The sequence below is a fragment of the Cavia porcellus genome, unplaced genomic scaffold (assembly GCF_034190915.1).
Source record: "Cavia porcellus strain 051 isolate PalLab524CR breed Dunkin Hartley unplaced genomic scaffold, mCavPor4.1 scaffold_5, whole genome shotgun sequence".
Taxonomy (NCBI): domain Eukaryota; kingdom Metazoa; phylum Chordata; class Mammalia; order Rodentia; family Caviidae; genus Cavia; species Cavia porcellus.
In genome coordinates this window covers 44,219,599-44,243,542 of record NW_026947488.1, presented here as the reverse complement: position 1 = coordinate 44,243,542, position 23,944 = coordinate 44,219,599, and the positions used below count along the sequence as shown (strand labels likewise).

At 40.4% G+C, this 23,944-nt stretch overlaps 1 protein-coding gene across 8 annotated transcripts in view; it reads left to right on the top strand.

Annotated features, from left to right (window-relative positions):
* Positions 1 to 23,944, top strand: part of Plcb4 (phospholipase C beta 4) — a 355,157-nt gene that overhangs the window by 227,620 nt on the left and 103,593 nt on the right. For 7 of the 8 annotated variants that reach the window (XM_063248709.1, XM_063248710.1, XM_023560190.2 and 4 more), the window contains 3 exons: positions 1,573 to 1,653; positions 2,382 to 2,441; positions 3,829 to 3,972. In XM_063248709.1, coding sequence (XP_063104779.1) covers positions 1,573 to 1,653; positions 2,382 to 2,441; positions 3,829 to 3,972 — 285 coding nt within the window. Of the gene's footprint in view, positions 1 to 1,572; positions 1,654 to 2,381; positions 2,442 to 3,828; positions 3,973 to 23,944 lie in introns of those variants that run through there. The other variant, XM_063248712.1, reaches the window with a different exon arrangement.

Genomic DNA, 23,944 nt, shown 5'->3' with positions numbered 1-23,944 from the left:
TCTGTGTGTCCTTTATTGCCACGGAGGGATTCTAACCATAGTGTCCCACTTTAGCCTCAGGTTGAGACTGCGTACCTACAAATCACGTTCTCTCTGCCTGCCAGAGATACCCTCCTAAAGAACCAAATGCTGGCTAAAGATTTTTAAAATGGGTTGAACTGTCCAAAAATACCACTGGGAGGGTCAAAAAATGTCCCACACTGACATTTTCGATTGGTGGTAACTTGCCGCCACTGTCACGGATGTGAACTGTGCATTCTTGACGATAGCCACCACTTACTGAATTGGAACTTGATGCTATATGTATGTTCTCTGCCTCTTCTAATTCCCCACAAGAACCCCAAATGGTAAGAAGGCAGGCATAAATGCTTCTGTTTATTAAACAAGGATTCTGAGGCTTGGAAAGGGTTCATTTGGAGAAGGTAAGTAAAAAATCGTGGGACTGAGTTTTAGCACTGAAGGCAGAGCTTGGCCCATGACCTCGCCTTTGTTTTATTCATTGCTAGAAGGCTGGTATCTTGACATTGGATTTACTTTGATGAGTGTTTCTATTTCCTTGGAATTTAAAAGATAAATTCTGATGGTTGAAATTAAGAGTCTGAAGATCCTTAAAGTCTTAAACTTGTAAGTGTCATTTATTTGTTTTTCAATCACTGTCTTGATGCGTGTTTGCCAAACAGGATCCTAATTGTTATTATTGCAATTATCTAGAATACAGGTTTTTGAGTGCTTGAGGAATGCACGCAGATTTATTGAGCCACTGGGGCCAAGTCTCAGTGTAAAGGAGGATTTGTGTGCTGAACCCACTTTCTCTCTCATTCCCAAAAAATTTTCCTGGCATTCCTACACACAGTTGTGCTCTTCTGCTAGTGAGGAGGAAGCCACTGGCAAATACAGCACCACTGCTCTGAGGTCCTGAGGTTGCTGGTATCCCTTTGGATTAAACTTTTGATTTTGTTTCATTTTCACTGGGTTTCTGGCATTAAAGCTCGTGGATTGATTTCAGTCTTCATTGGAATGACCAGGAAAGCTTGTAGGAACATACTGCTTGACCTAATTTTTCATGTTTGTTACATACAGGGCAGAGTTCCTCTTGCATGGGCCAGGTCAGGAGGCTGAACCGGGATATCTTTCCTTCTAGGAGTCTTGCTTCTAAGACCTTAGGGAGACTTTCTTCTGTATGACTACTAGAACATCAGTATTGTTTAAATTTTTTTTTTTTTTTTTTTTTTTTTGCGGTGGAGTACAAAGGATTGAACTCACAACCGCCTGCTTGCAGGCAGGTGCTTGTGCCATTGAGCTATATCCTTGGTCCCAGAGCTTCAGTATTGTTTCTTTGTATACCCCTAGAGGAAGAGTCTGTATTAAATACATCTGACTTTCAGTTTAAAAAAGAAAGAGAAATACAAGAACTTTCAAAATGAAACAATCCATAATATAAGAAATGTTATTAGAATCTATATGCAAAGGGGTGATTTCTCATTTTTCTTTGTTTAGAGACTGAGAGCTTTGAATTTTTATTGGATTGGAAACAACGTGAGTCATGAACATCAACTCGTTTCTTTTTAACAGGAATCCTATGTGTTTGAACCCAACTGCCTCTTCAAAGTGGATGAATTTGGCTTCTTTCTGACTTGGAAAAGTGAAGGCAAGGTATGGACACACAGCAGGGATTTGTCTTTCCATCTAAGCCGTTTTATTTTGCAACAGCTACATGAGATGCCTCTCAAGGGCATTGGACCCCTAACTTACTCTTTCAAGATTTTTCACTGCTTTCATATGCCAGGCACTGAGGATAGAAAGGTTCCAGGGCGTTGTTTTAATCCTCATAGATTCTAGTGTAGGAACAAAGTCGGGCATTTAAAAAAAGGTAGCTACAGGTCACTGAGCGCTGTAAAAGAGAAATTTAGATTGTTAGATAAGCCAACAATAGGCAGATCTGATTTAATCTTGGGAATTAGGAAGATTTCCAAGAAAAACATATTCAAGTTGAAATTTAAAAAGGTTATTAAAAGGATATTTATTTTGTTATATTCTGGGACTTAATATAATGTATGGCACAGTATATACATTTAATGAACATTTGAAATAAATTGAAGTTGAGTTGGAGTTGTATAAGGGTTAGTAGTACTTTCACTTAGTAGTAAGTAGACACACATATTTAAACATATATGGACATTATTAATAATATTAAATATATAACAGTCACAGCATTCTATAAACATTTCATAAATAATTGCGTAGGGTTGCATTGTTATATACTCTTTCTTTTACCTAGTGCTAATCAGTGTTGACTTCATTGTCAGAAATGTTTGCGAAGCACTTTGTGTGCTAGGTCTGACAGAATTTAAACTCACCTCCTTGTGTGTTCTCTCTTCCAGGAAGGACAAGTGCTAGAATGTTCCCTCATCAACAGTATTCGGCTGGGAGCCATCCCAAAGGTACTTGTGATGGGTGTTTGCTGTCCTTCTAAACACACGTTTATGCAGACTGGAAATACTGCCCAGAATACTGTTTTACTTGTTTCTGCTGGAAATTCAGAATAAACACAGTTTGGAAAGCTTCTCCTTCACCGCTGTTGGGTGATTTGGACTGCTTCATCATTAGTTATATTAGCAACTGAGATTGCAAAAAGCCTCACATGAAACAAAGAAACAGTTCCCTTAGCTTGGAGATTAATTTAATAAGCTCCCCTCTTGTTATCAAATGGCAGTTCTCTTTTCATCTGTGGTCGACGGGAACATTTTTGTGGCTTGGTACTTCCCTGTTTGTGCACCTGTGCAGGAAGACAGTGACTTTTACCTGGAGGGAAAAGCCCAAACAAACAGAGCATGTAGGTCAGTCTTCTCCACACTGATTGATTTGTTTGAACAAGGATTTGCATAGTGGTGCTAGGAATTTCAAAGATGTTTCTTCAGAGAACATTCTAGCTTAGAATTTATTTCTTTTTCTGTAATACCCCGCAGGTTTTAGCCATTCAAAACAAAATTGCATTCCTCACTTTGTTTTTTTGTTTTGTTTTGTTTTTTTTAAATTGTCTTCTTTTATGTCAGTGAAATTTTCTGTGTAACTGTGTGTTGGCGTTTCCTCCTGAGTTCTTTTGGAGAACAAAGACATGATTTTCCTTATACATTAAGGTAAACTTTGCCAGCTTTTATTCCCATTGAGGATGCTGTGCAGTTGTGCAGATGGAAATAGTTACTCTTTGTATGCAGGGTGCTTGAACGACTATTCTCGTTCTTCTGAGAATAACCCAAAGTAGCTAACTATGCCCATGCCTTGTCTGTGCATGGTAAACCTCTGTGCCTGTCCTCTGGTGAGAGGCTCCTACTCTTTCTGGATTCAAGCACATCCCAGAGTTCTTCCTGTCTCATCCCCATCTCCAGGGCCTGCAGTCAGAAAGAGCTTCACACCCAGTTTTGTTTCTTTTTTTGGTAGCTGCAATCAAACTCAGGACCTTGTGCCTACAGGCAGGCACTGTGCCACTGATTTAAATACCCATCCCTTATACCTAGTTTTCTAAAGCAGAAATTTTGTACTATTTTTCACTTATTCATGGACTGATTTAATTTTTTGGTAATATTGACAATTGAAACCAACGCTTTCATTTTGAGCTACATCCCTGGAGTTGTGTTGTTTTGTTTTGTGAGACATTGTCCTACTTTTGAATAATGCTGGATCACCAAGCGTTTTAGAAGAGAGAGAAAAAAACCTGTGCCCTTATATCTGTATTTGTTTTAACATCAAAAGTATATTTCTTTTAGTATTCTCCCCTCCATGTTTTGTGAACTAACATATTTTTGATCCTCCTTGTATGTTTCTTCATAGGATCCCAAAATCCTAGCTGCTCTTGAAGCTCTTGGAAAATCTGAAAATGATCTGGAAGGGCGGATAGTCTGTGTCTGCAGTGGTACAGATCTGGTGAACATCAGCTTCACGTACATGGTGGCAGAAAATGCAGAAGTCACTAAGGTAGCCTCAGGGCAGCCTCCCAACTATTGCTTGTGTGTGTGTGTGTGTGTGTGTGTGTGTGTGTGTGTGAAAGAGAGAGAGAGATTTTTTTCATGCTTAATGTAGTTTTAATATATATTCTTAAACTCTAAATCATTCAAAACTTTTTAAAGTTCCCGTTGCTTTGCTGTCACAATCATAGAGAAAATCTGGCACCCTTTTAGTATGTCAGCCATGAAGACCAGCAACCTAAATACCTGCTGTGATACAGGGCAGGAAAACCTGATCTGGATTTCTCAAACTTGAATGTGAACCAGCACCCTCTGAACCCTTAAAGGGAAGAGAGAAGTCTCCTTTACTACCAGCTCCTAGCCAGTACCCACCTGCCAACTGGGAAAATGTGCTTTGAGTAGCAAGGGTCTCAGCCTGTACTGCCCAGTGGACATAGCATGAGATGCATGTTTAAAATTTTCTTGTAGCCACATTTGAGAAGTAACAAAGAAAGCTGGGGGTATAGATCAGTGCTAGAATGCATACACAGGACTATGGCTTCAATTCTCAATACCCAACCCCTAAGGGAATATGAATCGATAAAAATCAAAACACAAAGTAAGGGGAGATAGCTCAGTAGTAGAATGCTTGCCAAGCATGTACAAGGTCCTTGCTTTTTTCATCAGCATTCCACAAAAGAGAGAGAGAGAGAGAGAGAGAGAGAGAGAGAGAGAGAGACAGGGAGAGACAGGAAAAAACAGAAATAGGGAGAAACAGAGATAGGGAGAAACAGAGAAAAAAGAGGGGGAAGAGAGAGCTGGTGAAATTGATTTCAGTGAAATATTTTATTTAACCCAAAATACCCAAAATATTATTATTTAACAAAGCAATACAAAATTTATTAGTGATATATTTGACCCTATTTTGTTTACATTGTGTATACTGAAGTTTTATGTATTTTCAAATCAGACCACCACATTTCACTTGCTTAGTAGCTGTGTAAAGCTAGTCCCTACCACAGTAGTAGATGGCCACTAGTGTAGATGGCCACGAAATATATCCCAAATTCCCCTCCTCAGTAAGACATTAAAGCTCTGGGTTAAAATCCATCCTTTAGTGCCACACTCAGCATATAATTGCCCTGGCAAGCTAATCTTAAAGATATTTTGGTCAAAGAAATAATAAAAGCTTCAAATTCTTACCTTTTTCCTCAAGGAGTTTTCAGTGTGATTTTACCTCTGGACAGAGCTCCAGTTATCTTTCTGTTACATGTAGGAAAAGGACTGCGTCTTTCTCTCATGGTAGAGACTTGGGTTTAGGGGAAAGGAAGGTATTTCATTTTGCCATCAAAGCTCAGTATAGCGTCTAATGAGAAAGACGTCATTAGAAATACCAATGTGTGGAGCTAGTAGGAAATACCCAGGTAAGGTTGTCTGGGGAAGCAGCTTAATAACATAACCACGGATCCAGATTGACTTTGTGGCAGACTTGAATTTTGCTGACTGCTAGACCCTGCAGGCTCTTTTAATGTCACTTGCAAAGTATGTGCCTAATTTCAGCAGCAGTGGTCCCCGTTCCCGCCTCCGGGCATCATAGTCTCAGGCCCTCCTGGAAGTACTGATCCCGCATTTGCATGGCTAACAGAAACCTCCAGTGAATCATGGCTGGTAAAGTTTGAGCTGCTCTTCATCTTGTGACTTTGGAGACAGGAATGGTTGCTGTGGGTCTCCTAAGGTCTTTGGGTTTTCTGACCTTGTCGTGGTTTTGCCACTCTGTTGTGTTGTTCCACATCACCTCCCTGGCCGAGAGCAGATTTTGCAGAGCCTTCAAGTTTTTCTTCCTCTGCTGAGGTCCACATCGAGTTTGAATGGATTCTTTCACCTTGATCTAAACAAACAGCATTCCCCCTTTTTATATGTCAAACCTGTATATTTAGTACAGAGGTCAATTTTGTTGCCATTTGCTGTAAAAACATTTTTGATTCTGGAAGTCTGTGCTGGGCTGCTCACAGAGAGAAAGATTCGCTAATCAGATACAGATAGCTAGCCATCTGCAATTTGCAAAAGTCGGTTTTGTAAGCTTGTGTTTCTTGGCTTTGTTATCAGTTCCCACCAGAGGGAACTCTATGAGGCCATTGGAGGTCAAGAATCTGGTCCAGGTTGCCTGCCTGGCCGTGAATCCTCACTTTTCCACTTCCCCGCTGTTGTAACACAGACATGTCGCTCAGCTCCCTGTGCTGCATTTTCTTCTTCTGCAAAATGAGAATTGATTAAAAAATATCTGTGTTTAGGATTGCTGAGAGGGGCCTGGTTCATGAGGCACTGCCTAGAAAGTGCTTCGCGGGGCTGCTGTTGCCTGTTGGCTGTCATAGTGGAATGGTACAGCAGGAACTGGAACTTGGGAGGGGCTTCCCTGCTCCCCGTTTTTCAGATGAGGATGGTGAAGCCAGATAAACATCAACTCTGAGACCACACTGCACTCAGGCCTTCTGGTTTTCTGCCTGACACAGACTCCCCACTCACGCCCCAGCAGGCAGGATTCACGGAAGATGGCTCAAGTCTGTTGACCCCATAATGATTTTGCTTTCATAATTTCACTTTTATCAATCTCTTTGCTGATTAACGTTTAAGAATCATGTGCTGAATCATACACTCTTGAAAATTTATAGAATGTGTATGTTTAAAGGGAACATACACACAGAATGGGAAGTATATACTTAAACATAAAATGTTTTCCCCCATACTAGTGTTTCCATTAAAATTTCAGAGTAGCTAGTTCAATGTGTCAAGGCTTTAAAATATCTGTACATTGAATTTTCATCTCAGATTTGATACTGTTTAAATTTGCTCTTACTAGAGATAATAAATATTTCAACTTCCCAGAACTATTAGGCATCTCTATTTCATTAATGGAATACAATATAAGTGTGGATCCCACTGTGTAAACTGGATAATACATAATTATTGGAGCATGTCCTTTTAGTTAATCAACATTTGAAAAAGCACTAAATTTTTCCTAAATTAATGAAATTTTCCCCACTACATGTACACATTTTCACTAAATATACATGTATGTAGATAATCTTGCCTATTTCCTGATTTCAAAACATAAAATAACTATATTAATCTGGGTCATGGTATGCTTCAACTGTGGTGCTGACAACATCCTCTCTCATCTTTTTAATTTTAGCCCAGTGTATGTTATGATCTCTAGCAGAACACTCAGGCCATCAAAGTGACAGGATGCATATGAAACGCAAGTAGATGCAGTCACCTTAGGTCAAAATGATGAGAGAATTCATAAATTACATTAGATCAGTGATAGAGGAGCGATCTCCCAGTGTGCTTGCCAAGGTGTTTGACTTAGTGACACCACTCAAAGGTAACCACAGCCTAGGGGCTTTGACTTGTGGGGCCATGGTCTGGACTACAACATGGTCTAAATCCATGTAATGGGAAGCTGTATTCCAGATCGGTTCACCTCACACAAGTTAATTAGAAAAGGATTCATTTCAAATATTCTTTAAGATACACATATATCTTTTAATGCCAGGCCTAGTGCCTTTCTTGAAGTATGAAGTTGGGTGATACATTTGTGGGCGATACATTTTCTGTCTGTACTTCACCTGTTAGCTCCTCCCACAGTTGCTCTATTGGGTTTTGTGAGCATGGAACTGAGACACAGAGAACAGTTATGGAGTTAAGTACACAATCCTACAGTGAAATGACTTCTTTCCCTGATCCTTTAGTTCTCTTGTCCATGCAGGGTTTGAGATTTTTTTGGTTGTTTTTTTTAGCAATTTGCCTTTATAAGAAATCACTCTTTCTTTACACTACAGTATTTTATTCTATTTGTTTATGTAAACTTTTAAATTTTTTTTTTATTTTTAAGAGAATAAAACCAAACAAAATAAAACAGTAAAGCCAATCAAAACGAAACAGTGAAAGTGATACAGGACCTCAAAACAAGGTAATAGGAAATCAACAATGGCTGCCATAATGCCTATTGTTACCTTCAAAATAGTTACCAATACCATCAGACATAATAAAACCAAACAAAACAGAACAGTATAAACCCAATCAGAACATCTTGTTTATGTAATTCGTATCACAACCAACATAAACAAGTCTGGAAACAAGCACATATAAATCATGGAGAGCCCGGCAAGGTAACAGCACAAGGATACTCTGTACCTGGAAGTAGCTTCCTAACTGCAAAATCAGCATTCTCCAGGGGGTCAGTGAGTTTTGTTTGCCTTCTGAACATCAGATGAGACTTCATCTGATTGTTGAGGTATGAGGTAAGAAAGATTCTTCTTATTTTAGGTTGGTATTTGAAGAGTCAGGGAAACTTTAGGTAGAACATTAATTTCTCAAAGGTTTAAGTCAGTATAAAATAAATTCTAGTTTTAGGATGCTCAAAACAGGATCATGCTTTCCTCAAAGAAGAAACGTTAAAAAGGGACTCAGCAGCCCCATGGGTACTTTCTTCAGTGCCTGTCTCTGCCAGGGGACATACATTTGGCTTGCTACCTACTGCTGTAGAAGATTTGGACTCAACTCTGTATACGTTTTTCCTCTATTAATGGCATCTTGAATTAAGTCCCACATAAACCTTCACCCTCCATCCTATTCCCCCCACAATCACCTTCATCTCATCGCTCTCTCTGCTCAGCTGCCCAGGCCAGGAGACCTCCTCACATCTGCTACATCATCCATCAGCAGTACGGCTGTGCCTAGCTCCACTCTTGCAGCGGGCCCAGAATCCAGGAGGTGCAGAATCACCACCACCATCACCAGGTTGTGGTTCAGGCCAAATCATCCTGGCCTTGTCTGTGTGATCAGTTCTTAAAATAGCACTGGAGGATGTTTGACATGGGATTCAATCACACATTTCCACTGCTCAGAACCCTCCAAGGCTTCTGACACCTGGCAGGACACCAGCCTCACCTTTCTCTCCCATACTGCCTTCAGCTCCTTTTCTTCTCTATTTCTTGCCAACCTCGATGACTTTAAATTTGCTGTTCCCTCTTCTAGAAACATTTTCCCATGGATATAGAGCTTTCTTAAACTTCATGTTGCTCAGATCTCTGCTGGAACATTCTTAGCCAGAGCTCCTCACTCCCGCCACCTTTCAGCACTTGATAACTCCTTATCCTGCTTTATTTTCTTCTTGCCATCTATTCATGGTTCTCTTCCTGTGTTCACCTGAGGCCAGTACATTGTTTACCTTTATACCTTACCATCTGGAACAGTTAATATGTATTGTTTAATAAGTGTACATACCTCAGATAAAATTTAATTTATAAACTAAGTACAGTAAATGATTAGCAAAAACTAATAACAAAATTAACAATTATAACTATAGTATAATGAAATTGCCAGCATCAGTTCTCTTGAGTTTGAAAGTCATTATTATTTAACATTAGGGTTGCTTTAACACATGCCTGCCTTATGTTGATCTCATAACTGAGATAGCTGCTAAGTAAGTCATGGGAGGCTGGTGCATACAATGTGGATACACTGGACAAAGGGATGATTCACATCCCAACCAGGATGGACTAGATTGTGTGGAATTTCATTCTACTATTCAGATTAGAGTGCAACAGAATACTCATAAGTTAGTTAGTTATGAAATTTTCCACTTAATATTTTTAGGCCATGCCCAAGTGAAACCATAGACAAGGTTGGGGGGAGACTATCATATCACGCTAGGACTGTGCCCTTGATGTTGTACACATCTTAGGAAAAGCTAGAAAACAATCATTTGACAAGAGAACTGAGAAAATGTGATTCAATGATAGCTTAAAAGGAACAAAAATATCTGGTATCCCAGGGTGTTATTTTTGGTCATTTTTCTGGGTCTAATAGGACAGCTGTGACTAAGAACCCATAAGACTGAAGGTTTTGACACTGGTATCTTGGCCTCTTTCCAGTTTGGAACATTATATCCTGCTTACCTAAATCCTTCCTGTCGCTCCACTTAGAAAATTTACCTTTGATTTCCTCTGCTGAAAAGCCCGCTGTTAAAAAAAGAATTGCTGACAAATTGCTGCCACTTTTACCCTAAACGTCACGCTGTAAGGTAGTACATGCATTTTACATGTTGTGTAGCTTGATATACTTAGAAATCAAAGCAGCCACAAGTAAGGCCTTTCCCTACTTTTTTCTTAAATTTGTAAACAAAAGCTCCTTTTTCCCTTTTGAATCATTCTGACTCACTGTTTTACTACAAGCTACACAAATAACTTAATGCAAGACATTATAGCAACTGTAGGTAGAAAAGCAACTCTAATTTCTCTCGTTTTTTCTCTTCCTCAGAATGCAACTAGCTCAGGAAGATTTCAGTGTCTTGAGAGTTGCAAGTTCAGATGTCTTTCATTAAGTTACAGCTGGTGCTGCAGCGCAAACTGAAATCACAGAGGCACTGTACTGTACACAAGATTGAAATGCAACCCACATTTAAAATTTCCACAAATAAGTCTGTTATTTTATACCAAGTTGAATTTTCCTTTGATTGCAAAAATAAGCTGTTATTATGGGTTCAAAATGCAAAAATTGGGACTGAATTTAGACAGTTTCCAGACTGCTCATTATACTTTTTCGCAGGTTGTAAATATTTGGCAAACTCCATAAATTATGCTTTTGTGACTGAGTCATCCAATAAGCAGGAGAAACTACTGTAGAAATTAAATTATAACAATACACATCTTTAGATACAAAGATGACAAAGTTGGGTGATTTATTACAGGTGTTGAAGTATTATTTCCACAAACTGAGTTGAATGCAAAATTGCTTTGCTGCACTTAAATTAGATCAAAGGGAAGCCTTATGTAGTAGTTCCCAAAGAAAGGATTTATTCTTTGTTCTTGCTTGGGTTGGGGTGGAGTAGGGGGGGGGGGATCAAGCTTTGTACTTAGTTCCTCCTATGGCTGTGTTCACAGAGCCTCTGGGTTCCAACTGAATTCCTCTACTGACACTGAAACAACCCCTGGGGCTGAGACCTGAGGCTTCAGCCTCACCTGGAGCTTCTTAGAAATGCTGACTCTGGGCCCCTGAATGAAGGATTCAGAAGCTCTAGGGTGGGGCCCAGTGATGGTTTAACAAGCTTCCCAGGGGACTGGGATGGCAGGCAGAGAGTTTGAGACCTATTGGTTTAGGGCATAAATTGATTTAGCCCAAAACCACCAGTTTTGAACCAAAACAGGTTTTTATTAAATTAAATAGATCATAGAGGTATAGCTGGGTTTCTGATAGCCCAGCTGTGACTGGAATTCACTAAGGAAGAATAAGGAAGAGCACATTGAAGTGAGCCAGTTTCAGTGAATGTAGAAAAACGTTTTTTAAAGACCTCATTTAAAATGCTCAGTTATTTTCTTTGTAGTGATGTGGATTGAACTCAGAGCCTCGGGCATAGCACGGGAGCATTCTGCCACTGTGCTGTCCTCTCTGTGCCAAAATGCCACTGCGTGAAATGTAATGCCTCCTGGTTTTCAGAACACTGCCATCCCCGCCAGTTTCTGGGAACTTGGGGGAATGCAGATTCCCAGTCCCAGCCCCAGCCCCAGCCCCATTATATCACACAGTTCTGACCAGTGCTCCAGGTGACTTTAACACACACCCAGGTGTAAAAACCATTGTCGCATGGAAAAGCTCAGCCACTAGCATTTGTATCTTGCTTTTCATGGGAAATCTTGGAAGAACTTACACTAACTTGCCTGCTGCATGCTTGAAAAGCTAAGTTGTAAATCTCAACTTCTGTCTATCATCCACACCCACTGTACTCATTATTAAACATCTCTTTGCCATGTTGGACGCAATTTTGAAGTTCAGGTGCAAGCTGAAGCATTTGCTAGTTCTTTTGTCCTGATTCTCAGATTGAAAGTTGGCATTTTCGTGCTTGTTTTCCTTTGGGAACAAACCAATGGAGGGGGCATATAAACTTTCTTCAGGGCAGAGCTGTGAATCAGAGCAAATGAGTAGGTACCTGTTCTTCACCTTTAAGAAACATTTAGGCATTTCCTTCTTACCAAACAGAGATGGGATTGATTGTTGTTTTTATCACTGAGTTGAATTTAGCTTGCTCCTATCCTAAGTCCCATCTGCACAGTAGGACATGAGCAAAGATGTAAACACAGGCAAGTGCTGAGTCCATGAGAACACTGATGTGAACACATTGTTATTCAGAAATTGGAACTTTTGGCCAAGACTGTGTCCTGCTTTGAGTGCCAAGCAAAGTTTGTTTGTTTGTTTGTTTGTTTCTTTCTTTCTGCTTCTTCCTCTTTCCTTGTTTCTTTCTTCTCTCCTTTTCTTTTTTCTTTTTCTTTTTTGTACCAGAATTGAGCTCAGTACCTTGTGCGTGCCAGGAAAGCGCTTTGCCACTGAGCTGTATCCCTGACCCCAAGCACGATATACTTGTGCAGTGTATCCTGAAGATTCTGTAGAGGTGTTGGAAGGCCATACATAACAAATCGGACCCGGGATACCATGTGAGTGATGTGCTCTAAGAAGAAGTATACTATAGGGGCTGGGGATTTAGCTCAGCGGCATAAGCGCCTGCCTTGCAAGCAGGCAGTCGTGAGTTTGATCCCTGGTACCAGTAAAAAGGAAAAAGACCAAAAGAAGAAGAAGAAGAAGAAGAAGAAGAAGAAGAAGAAGAAGAAGAAGAAGAAGAAGAAGAAGAAGAATACTATATGGCTGTAGTGTGTAGGCGAGAATATTGCTATTCCATTATAATAAGAAACAGAATTATAGTTACTAGTGGCCCAATCTCAGACCTACTGAATCAGAATCTGCATTGAGTTGTTCCTATGCCCAGTAAAGTCTGCGAAACACTGAGATAGAATACGGAAAAACAGTTGCTCTTGGCTTTAACTGGTTGCACCAGTGAAACACCTTAAGACTTCGGAATGAGGGGTCCAGAGGGCCTGTTCCTGGATAAAGTTAGGGAACAGTGTAGCTTAGGACTAACAGGGGTGGTCCTAACCTTGATATCTGCTGACAGTTTAATCTTAAGAATTATAATTCTTTAATTTTTAATCAAATGACAAATAAATTGAAAAGGAAATTGTTGTTGAATTAGTTTACTAAAGTGCACACAAAAACAGAATAAGCTAAAGGAACATATGAAAATATAGGCAAAAATAAGTGCCAGAATATTACTTAGGCACAGAGCTACAGTGACACACCATTTACCAGGCTTCTCACAGGAAATTACGCAAATGATCTCAGGGACCTTTAAAATGACACTAGAATGGGTCCAAACTGCCAAGTAAAGGGCTTATTCACTCTGGCAGAGCCTCCAGTGGGAGATGCCAATTCGGAAATACCCTGGGAGAGCCAAGTCACAGCGAGGTGTATCTCAAATGGCAATCTGAGCTGTGGGTATTTCTAGCTCCAGAAATTGTATCTCAGTTTCCAGTTATCATTTTTGGAGGGAAAAGTCCCAGGCACTACCTGCCTCATTTGCATATCGATGCGCAAGCAGTCGGAGTGACTGCTGATTGGCCAGTTGTTAGGGTGACTTCAGCCTGCTTTTGACTCAGTTATAGCTTGTGTTGTAAGAGAAAGCTCAAAGTGGAGCTATTGCTGCATAGTCACATTAATTGTAATTAAAATGCCAATTTACTAGGAAGCACAGAAATCCTAACATAGCAAAATGCAAGTCACAAAGTAAAACAGAAGTAAAAACCAAAGTTTAAATCTGATTAACTGGGAATATGATGATACAGTGAATCAGAAATTGCAAACCTGATTACTTTGGGGCAGAAAAAAGAAGGGACAGTGAGTTTGTTCAAAGTATGTTCTCCCAGGAATGTGTTTTTCCTGGGACCTGTTGTGGACTGCAAAATGGGATCACTTCTTCTTCTGGGATTTGTCTCTGAGAGCAGCTCTGGTTTTGCTATACCAGCACTCTGCATCTCTAGCCCCTCAACATTGTACAAACTGCCACCATTGTTTTTTGTGAAACCTTTTGATGGTCATTTTTCTTCCTGCTTGATTCATGTGTCCACATGGGAGCCCAGGAGAATGGATGCTGTAACTGGGGAGAGTCATGGTTGTTTTCAGGAGTTTTTGAGGTTTCCCTGAAGCAGTGAGAACAGTGAAGAGAGGAAGAAGCCTGAGCTTCTAACTAGCTTCCTGGCTGTCCCATCTGCCACTACACTGAGTATCGTGCAAAAACATCTTAACTGTTTGCATGGACAGTGTTCGGCCTAGTGTTTCCTGAGTGCAAAAAGGATGTTGTTCTGGCAGAGCAAATTCATGTGTTACCTTCAAGGCAGGAAGTGCAAAAGAGTAAAAAGAAAATAAAAATCCCTTACAGAGCATTCCCCTGTCTCCTATGTCTTTTTTTTTTTTTTTTTTTTTTTGTAATTGCAGTGAAATTCACATCATATAAGATTAACCATTTTAAAGTAGACATTCTAGTGTATCAAAATGTGTCCAACTTCCACCTCTTTCTAATTCGCAAACATTTAAAAACCCTACCACTCCCCCACAGTCCCTAGCAACCTTGCTGATGCATCTTTTTAATGCATTCACAATGCATTTTATACCTAGTTGTTCTCCTGCTGTTTGGTATACTTTGCTTCATCTCCTAAACATTTTTATCCTGTGCATTTTCCTCTTTACATGGATCTTGGACTTTCACATGTGGTTTTTGAGGTGTATTTTCTAGGTGTTCTCAGCTTCTGAGCTCTGGAGAGCTGCCGTTGAGAAGGCTTCAGGCTTCCTGAGGTCTTGCTTACCCTTGTGCTCTTTAATTTAGCAATTTCAGAAGAGATTCCAGGCCCAGCCCAGGGCAGCTCATTTTCCCCTCCTTGTGAGCTTATCAAATGACCTTACCAAGGGAATGCCAAATGAAGTGCTCTAATTGCATCAGAAGCAGAATATGAGTTTAGACTTCACCTTTTCAGTACCTTGGAGAGAAAATTGTCAGTAACTTTAAATTGATTCTGTCTTGCACGTAGCTCTAGTTTTTCACTGCTGGCAAAGATCGCAATTACAGGCATAATGCATAAGTAATAGGAGTCTGAATGTATTTATGTGTCTTCTAATCTTTGAGTTAAATTAAAAAGCAGACTGAGGAGGCCAAAACACCTCAATTTACATGAAACTCAGTGGCCTATGAGCTCCAGGGCCCAGAGCAAGTAACTTGATCATCACTAGGTGTTACCCCTCATGTGGCTGTTAAGCCAAGAATGGCATTCACAGTTTTGAGGCATTTTCAGAGCAAACAACCAACCAACCATAAAAATTATGCAACAGGGAACCACGTAGCACTTTACAGAATAAATTTGCTGGCTCTTAATAATACAAACCAAACACTTTTAATTCAAAAACCCAAAATTCACAATAATTGTAGCACAGACATGAAGCCAAGAAGTAGAAAATTCAACACGTAACTTCTGGGATAAGTAGCAGTAAAAACGCAAATATGTTAAAAGCATTGTTTTAAGCAGCTCTGAGCTATGTGAGTAAGGTCCATGTAAAACACAAATGAAATTTGTGTTTCCACTTGGGTTCTATCTACAAGTTATTTCATTATGTACAAACAAATATTTCAAAATCTGAAATATTTCAAAATCTCAGACCTTCTAGGCTTATGTGCTTTAGCGAAGTCTTTAGTGACAAAGCAAGCAGGGACAAAGTTTTTTAATTCATATTATGTGTCAGACACTTTTCAAAGTACTTGCGCGTGTCATTTAATTCTCACAGCTCTCTGGATGGAAGTTGTAACTATGCTCAGAAAAAAATAATCTCAAAGAGGAAGACCAACTTGTCAAATGACACTTGGCATTCGTGTCAAATGGCACTTGTTGAGTGCCACTTTTTTGTTTTGTTTCTGGTGTTTTTGTTTGTTTGTTTGTTTTTGTGATACAAAGACTTAGCCAAGGCATTGGCACTGAGCTATACCCCAAGCTCTTTTTATTTTTCATTTTGAGACAGGGTCTTGCTGAAGTTATTCGGTCTGGACTCAAACTTGCAGTCCTCCTGCCTCAGCCTGTCAGAGTGCTGGGAACATAAATGTTGATGAGATGAGTGATATTTTGAACCCAGCAGTGGCCAACACCACTATACCATGCAAACTGGCTGCTTTTTGTCACCTATGTAAAAACAGGGATGGGACTAGCACTTTGCACCTCTAACACAGGGTGACTTTAATATACTCTTTAGTTAAATGTTTTAGTGTAGTTACCAGGGTGAGAGGTAGTCAAGAGAAGCACATGTTAAATTGGTAGTATGTGAAAGACTTCTCCTGAAAGGTCAGCAGGACAAAGGGCAGCGTTCTCAGGAGTATTATCCTTCTCATGTTAATTGCAGCAAGGAGAAGGCTACTCAGCTATGTCCCAAACCTTTATTTTTTTTTTCCATTGAAGAGATTCCTATGATGATTCAGAACACCTAAAAAAAAAAAAAAAAATCAGCAAATGATGTCAGAGAAGCATTATTTTCCAAGAGTATCCAAAACCTTGATGCAATCTTGGCATTTACTTACTTGTCTTTACCTTGAAGTATCCTATTTGCTGTCCTTATTTTCCAGTTACCTCTACCCCTTCCTTATTTTTGGTGTGTGTGTGTGTGTGTGTGTGTCTGTGTGTCTGTGTATGATGACTTGTCCCTAAATGATGGAAAGCTAATGAAATGTAAGCCTATTGGTTTAGATTCTTCACAGTGCCTTTTTATGTTGAAAGTCCTACTTATCTTAAGGGAATCACCTGTAGATTTAATTGGTTTGAATTAAACAAGTTGATGCTGCCTAGACAAGACCTATCCAGAGGCTCCCTGATTGAGTACAGATATGGTATGCTCATTTAAATACTTACCTGTTTAACAACTGTTTAGACTTACCACCAGCCATTTGGCCATGGAACTTGTCTTTTCTTTTCATACAGTTCTGTGCATCTTGTTGACAGAGCCTCGATGTCTTCTTTTGCACAGTGCACCATGTTTATAGATACTGTAATTTTTGCAGATTGTACTGTACAATACAGTACCATAGTTCTATGTTGTTATATATTACAATAATACATGTGACAGTTACACAAATAAAAGCAAAGTCATCCTGCTGGAGTTGCATTTGACCGTTTCTGTGCTCTAAATATTGTAATGTACATACTTAATTCATTTCCTTATTTAGGGAACCAGCAACCAGCCACAGGAATGGAAACTTGGTCATTAAATGAGACATGTCTTGATTTGTGCCCCAGAGACTCTGCAGGTAGCACTATCTGCACACAAGTTGAAATATTATTTACTTTGGCATTGCTTAATTTTCCAACATTTTTAACTGGCATGTGTCAGAAGGACTGTGACCTTAGAACTCTAAACACAGCCAAAGAGTCAGCCAAACACCTTTTAATTCATCAGCAGTTTCCTCGTCTCTTTGCACCAGGGAGTTGCAGATTTGATAGAATTGAGATGCTGCCGCCCCTTTTAAACAAGCTCTCTAAAACAAAACAAAACAAAACAGCAAATTAATGGTTTCTAACTGGTATAGGATGAATGATGCCTTTGTTGTTTTCCAGTTTTAAAGTACTTCAGTTATTATAGCCCTCTCCACCAGGATGCTAAAGAAATGTTAAATAAAGTAAGCTGAGTATCTTTCTCCTTTTGAGTGAGCTCTGTGAATCCTGAGGTACCCAAGAATATTATGTTTTTCTGATCTAAAGTTAGTAAGCACAATTCTAAGGCACTAAGGTGTACTGAGTGCATTTATGTTTTCTTTTTCCTGTCTGCTGTTTACATAGCAGTCTATTGAAGAAAATGCATGTGGTTACAGGAGGTAAGAGCACAGATCTGACAGGCCATTGTTATAGGAAATTGCAGAATCATGCCCAGATGACACCAAAATGGTCCCTTAGGAACACTAAGGAGTGGAAACCCAGATGGTGTGGGGGCTGTGATGCTTCTGTAGCAGAGTCGTCACCCAGAACAGCACAGGGTCCTCTAAGCACTTCATCCTCTCCAGTGACTGTGCAGAGGTCCTTCTGCCCTAACTGCCCACTGTTATCAAGATAACCAGCTGGACTAACAGCCTGTTTTGACACTCTTTGAGTGACTGAACTAATTGTAACCAGGAATGCATAAATATTATTGAGACCTGTCCACTTCTGTCTTTCAAATATAGCCACTCATACCTACAGCTGGCCGCTTATTATTCTGCCTAAATACTCATCCACCCTGCTGGGAAAGTGATTTAAGAACAGATGGCACTTCATACATTCCTTCTTTATCTTTCCTCAACTTCACTCTGTGGATAGAACATAGCAGATGAAAAATTGTATCACTCGGAATACATTCAGATTGTGTCAAGAAAAAATCCCCAGTTCCTGCTCTCTTCTCCCCTGGCTTCTCCTCTTTGCGAATTGGAAAACTTTATTTATGAGAATTATTCTTGACCTCCCACAGGCTTTTTTGATTAATACGAAGTTGACTCTCTATTGATTTTTTGGCAAAACTTCCTTTGCTGCTTGACCACCAGTTTCAGAAATCATTTGCTGTTGGTTGTTAACACAGGCTGGCTACTTTCACCTCCATCCTGGGTTGTCAGTTGGACTTGTCAAGGATGGGAGCTTAGCTTCATTAGTACGTGTGAAATGCTTCACCAACTGTGATCTTGTGCTCTTCTTCCTATGGCGGTGGTTACCAAGAATTTCAGGCTGCTGGGACTGATTTGTTCTTATGGTCACCTTTACAATGGTCTTCCTGCTTGTCTCTTGTTCCACAAGCAACACTGACCTTATTACCTTGTGAGACATACATGCAGTGCCTGCTCTCTTGTACTTGGTCTCTTCTTAATGGGTTTAGAAGTTGACCTTTTATTTACAAACTTCGGTGAGTTGGTGCCTATTCGGTTTTAGGTTGGACTCAGCATCCTAGATGGCCAGCATTGTGTCTTTCCTCCTTCCGCCTCTGCCTCTGGGCTTCAGTTCCTGGGTCTTAGTCCTCAGTCAGATGCCATGGGGCACCAAGATGTTGAGAGCACTGACCTCCAGCCTCCATTTCAGTTACTGCTGTGCTGGCTGTAGCCTTGGGCTTCAGGTTGATGACTGGGCATTTGGGAGTCAGAAGTACCTGGATTTCCTATGACTGTCGCATCTGAATCAATCTCACCGTGACTATCTGCATTGCTTTTATAATAATTGTAACTTTCTTTAAAATACTTCAGCAATATAGTGATAGTGTTGGGAGGTAGCGGTAGTATAATGTATATGTGAGAATTTTAATCCAGAACTGGAGAACAAGGATTTCATTTTGGAAGTTCTCAGTTGGTAACACTTATCCCAAAACTTGGATCAAAAGCCTAAAGATCATTTGTTATGTACAAAATTTTACCTCCATAGAATAGATTCAAAATAAAACAAGACAAACCCCTTCTTCGAAGGCCACTTATACATCTTCAGTTTTCCTTGTCTCTGGTTAGCACCAGTGCGCTGTAAAGATTGTGGCAGAGTCACTTTCCGGGTTTGTTAAAGTGCAGGTGAACATTCCAGAGCTGCTGACTCTTTAGCTTCGGATGCAGCCTGAGCTCCTGATAAACTGCATCAAGGGACCCTTCTTAACAATTACTAGCACACTGGAGATGAAACTGTTTTTCCCTCAGTGGACTTCTTAGTGGAACTCAAGATGTGTAGTTTATCTAGAGACAATGTACAAGTCCTGCGGTTTCTGTATGGACAGGGCATAGGAATTAAGAGGGCCCAAATGCTGTCCATGACATTTCTTGGAAACTTGTTAGAAAATGTACAATCCCAATGCAAGTGCTAAACCTGTGGAATCTAGATCTGTACTTTAACAGAATCTCCAGGTGATTCCAACCAGTGCGTATTAAAGTTTGAGAAACACTTGCCTTAACCCAAATTTAGCTCACATTATCTAGTTCAGTGGTCCTTAATCATAGGTTCACAGTAGAATTGTCTGCAGCATGTAAAAAGTAGATTGATGGGCCAGACACACTCCAGGCATTAATGAGAGCCTCTGCAGGTACATCCTGGCTTCCAGAAAGTCTCATAAGCTCCCCAGTTAATTGCAATGAACAGAAAACCCTGGGAACCTCTAATTTCTTTCTCCGATGTTATCCACAGTTTCCTTTTAACAATATACCTGCCGGATATCTTTTCTGCTTAGCCTGCCCTCAAAGTCAAATACTGACAATTTCATGCCAAGTAGCTCCTTCTGCTATTTGAAAAGAAGCAGTTTTCATTAGCTGTGCTTTTACAGACCCATAAGAATGACATTCTATCTACATTTTGCATTTGTGTTATGATCTGAGCCACTGACTACCTGCTGTGGAAGCCAAAACCTCAGTGCCTTCCTCAAATTAAATTTCTAGTTTTATGTAAAGGTGTAGTTATCCTGCCTATAGTATTCATACAGAGATTTGTGAAGTGTGATTTTTATAGTGTAAGCTGTTGAGAAAGAATCCTGTCTTAAGAGAAGATGAGACCCTCTGGGAATCTTTATTCAAAGCTTTACAGTTGGCCCTACACACAGGGAAGCAGGTGTGGTATCCCCTCTTTGGTGCCCTTTAGGTGCACCAGAACCCACAAGTCAAAGGAGTCATAAGTGTATTTTCAGTTGTCTAAATTCCTGACATTATTTGAATGGATAATTGCTAGGTGAAATGAGGCACATGGAGAATTGCCAGTGGAAATGTGGCCTTACTGTTTATTTCAATTTACTGAAATAAAAACAACATTATACATGGATCAAAATGTATAAGTTATGGTTCAAAGAAGTTCCTACGTGTTAAATATTTCAGCCATCCTCATAGATCAGTTATTTTTACAGCTCAGACAGAGGGAAGGTGACATCTCTACTGGTAGCATCTTACTTCTCTTCTACAAACAAGAAATGTGAACTTCAGTCCCATACCAGTGCAGGTTAGAATTTCCATTTTGTTCAAGCCGGGTGTAAGAAGATAAATCAAAAACGAGCCTGTCTCAAAAAAAAAAGAGCGTGGGGTGCAGTTCAGTGCAAAGATCCTAGGAACCCTGCCTAGTTCTCTTTGTATCACATGAGGACATAGCTTGAAGGTGCCGTCTATGAACCAGAAAATGGGCACCCATCTACTGCCAGAATTGCTGGTGTCTTGTTTTTGGTTTAGTTTGTTGTTTTAACAGCCCAAACAGACTAAGACAGAAGCCAAACCCAGACTGCCCTAGGTGGGCACAGGCAAGAGAATTCTATGTTGTGAAAAACTCCTCTGCTGGACCTGTGTAAGCTAGCATGCACACGAATCACCTGGGGATCTTGTTAAACTGCGGTTTCTGTTTAGTGGGTTTGGGCTGGGACCCGGCACTGCATTTCTAACAAGCTCCAAGGATGCGATGTTCTTGGTCTGCGAAGTATGTCTTTGAGTTGTATAGGGTTACAGTAGCAAGGCTCAAATACAAGTTCACAAAACAATCCTCCATTAAAAAGTTCGTTAAAACTGGGCTGCTGTTCAACATCCCTGGGTACCCATTCAGTAGATCTAATCAGATCATTTGCCTTTGAGCAATTCCTAGGTGATCTTGAGTCACTGGTTACTGGAATACTTTAAATATCAGATTTCGAGTTAACTTTAAAGCAGACTTAATGTAGATGCCTCCAGTGTATCTTCTGCTTTATTATTTGAATGCATAATAGCCAGTTGAAATGAGGCATCCAGAGAATTGCCAGTGGAAAATGTGGCCTTTTTCTTGTCTCTAGTTACTGAAATAAAAACAAAACAACATTATATATGGATCAAAATGTATGAGAAAAGAGGATAGGAGAAGAGAGGAAAAGAAAGGGGAGGAGAGGAGAAAGAAGGAAAAAGGAAGGAAAGAGAAGAGCAGAGAGAGATAGGAAGGAGAGAGAGAGGGAGAGAGAGAGACGGACAGAGAGATAATTGCAGCCCATTGGGGAAGAGGGAAGCCATGCCGTGCCCATCAGGACAGGAGATCTGACTCCAGGCCATAGTGCTTGCCTGCCTGTGGGTGCTCGCCTGTCTCCAGGTGCTCCCATCCACTCAAGAGGGCTGGACTAGGAGGAAGCCATCCTATGTGGCCAGAGTCATCTCAACAGCCTGGCCCCACTGCGCCGCTGTATGTGTTCAAATGACTTGAGGTCTGACCTCCTGGGCCTATTGTAGATGATTACCATGCTTATTTTTAGGATTTCAAAAGTGTAAATATATCTAAGTGGTCATCTTTTGGGTTTAGCTAATCTGATCAGAGAAGTTGATATTCATGTTGATCACTGCTAGTGAAACTTGTTTAGGAATTTCCAGGACTCTACTGACACCTGCTGGCATTTTGTCTGATTTAGTTTTAAAAAGAGGAAATGTTAACATTTCTCTACCATCCTGTGGCTTTGCTATGCTAAGTGTACTTGACCTGAACAGTAAAAGAGAAGGGGCAAGGTCTAAAGCCCTCTTTTCCATGTCATAGAGGGGAAGTGGGGCCAAGCCATCTGGTGAAATGTCCCCAGCAGGAAAACATAGGGTTAATTAGCTCAGCAATGCTTACTGCCCCTCTGTCTCACACCAGCTGCTCTGTGACCTTGGACAGGACCCTTGACCTTGCTTCCATCATCCTAAGGAGAAAAAAGTCACAACTTCTCCCTCTCAATGCCCTTTAAGGCCCCTGAGGACTCTGGAGGCATTTGCTACTAACTCAAGCCTGGGCCCCGTCCCTGGAGCAAGGACCTCAAAGGTCTGCTCTGATAAACAAGAGTCTTCCCCACAGTTACATCTGCAAAAGATGGATGAGAGTTGTTTAAGCCACATCAAAGTCCACCAGCTCTGGAATTTATTTCTAGAAACTTCTCAGGACATGAACCTTCCCACCGAATTGTCACCTTTTCTGCCCTGTGAAGTAGCGGGCTTTGTTTCGTGTTTTGGAACATGTCACAAACCTTCAGGTTGAGAAAATTTTTCCATGTTAATGCCAACCAAATTGTTTGTGCTTTTTCTGTCTCTTCTTGGGAAACTTGTGTGGGCCAGTGGTTTTTAAGGCCAATAACAGGATATTTGATAATCTTCAGGGAGTTGTGGTCCATATTTAGCCTGACAGGAAGAGAGATCTGCCGATGGAAAGTAAGCAGGGCGTTTCTTGAATGGCATTATTGTGTTTCCTCCTCCTGTCTCAGATTCCTGACTTCTGTCATGCTTGCTGAGACTTTTGATGCTATTTACATTTCTCATCAAATGGCCTTTGCATGTTGCATACGGGTGCTTACTTCTTGGAGCTCTGTGCTCTTCCCTCAGAAAGCTGTGAGGAAGGACTGGAGCATAAAGAGATGGTAAAAACTGAGTCATACTCACCAGAATGGCTCCTATCAACAGACACAGAAAGCAGCAAGTGTTGTTGAGCATGTGGAAAAATTAGAAACCGCTTACACTGTTGCTGGAAATATAAAGTGGCACAACTGATGTGGGAATGGTGGGTATGGTGATTCCCAAAAAAGTTAAAAATAGAACTACTGTACGATTCCACAATTCTATTTCTAAGTATGCATCCAAAAGCATTTAAAGGTGGACCTAGGGGTTATTTGTGTATCAGGGTTTATAGCAGCACTGCTCACAATGGCCACAGCGTGGAAGCAGCCCGCATTTTCATGGAATGGAGAAGGGAAAAGTAAAAGGTAGACTACGCATATGGTGGCATAACATTCAGCCTTTAACAGGCAGGGGATTCTGGCTTGCGCTGAAAGGATAGATGAACCTTGAGGACAGTATGCTAAACAGAAAAAAGCCAGTTGCAAAATGATTTTCCTTGTTGCACCTATTTAGAGTTCAAAATCCTACATACAGAACACGGAATGGTGAGGCTGAGGGGAGAGAGAGATAGGGAGTTATTCTTTTTTAATGGTGCAGAGTTCTAGATGGAAATAGCTGTGGAGAGAGATAGTGGTAATGATTACACAGCAAGCAAAATGTCCAGAAGGCCACTAGACTGTTGACTAAAAATGGTTGAGATGGTAAATTTAGGGTTATATCTATTCTACCAAAATTAGAATTAAAAGAAAGTAAA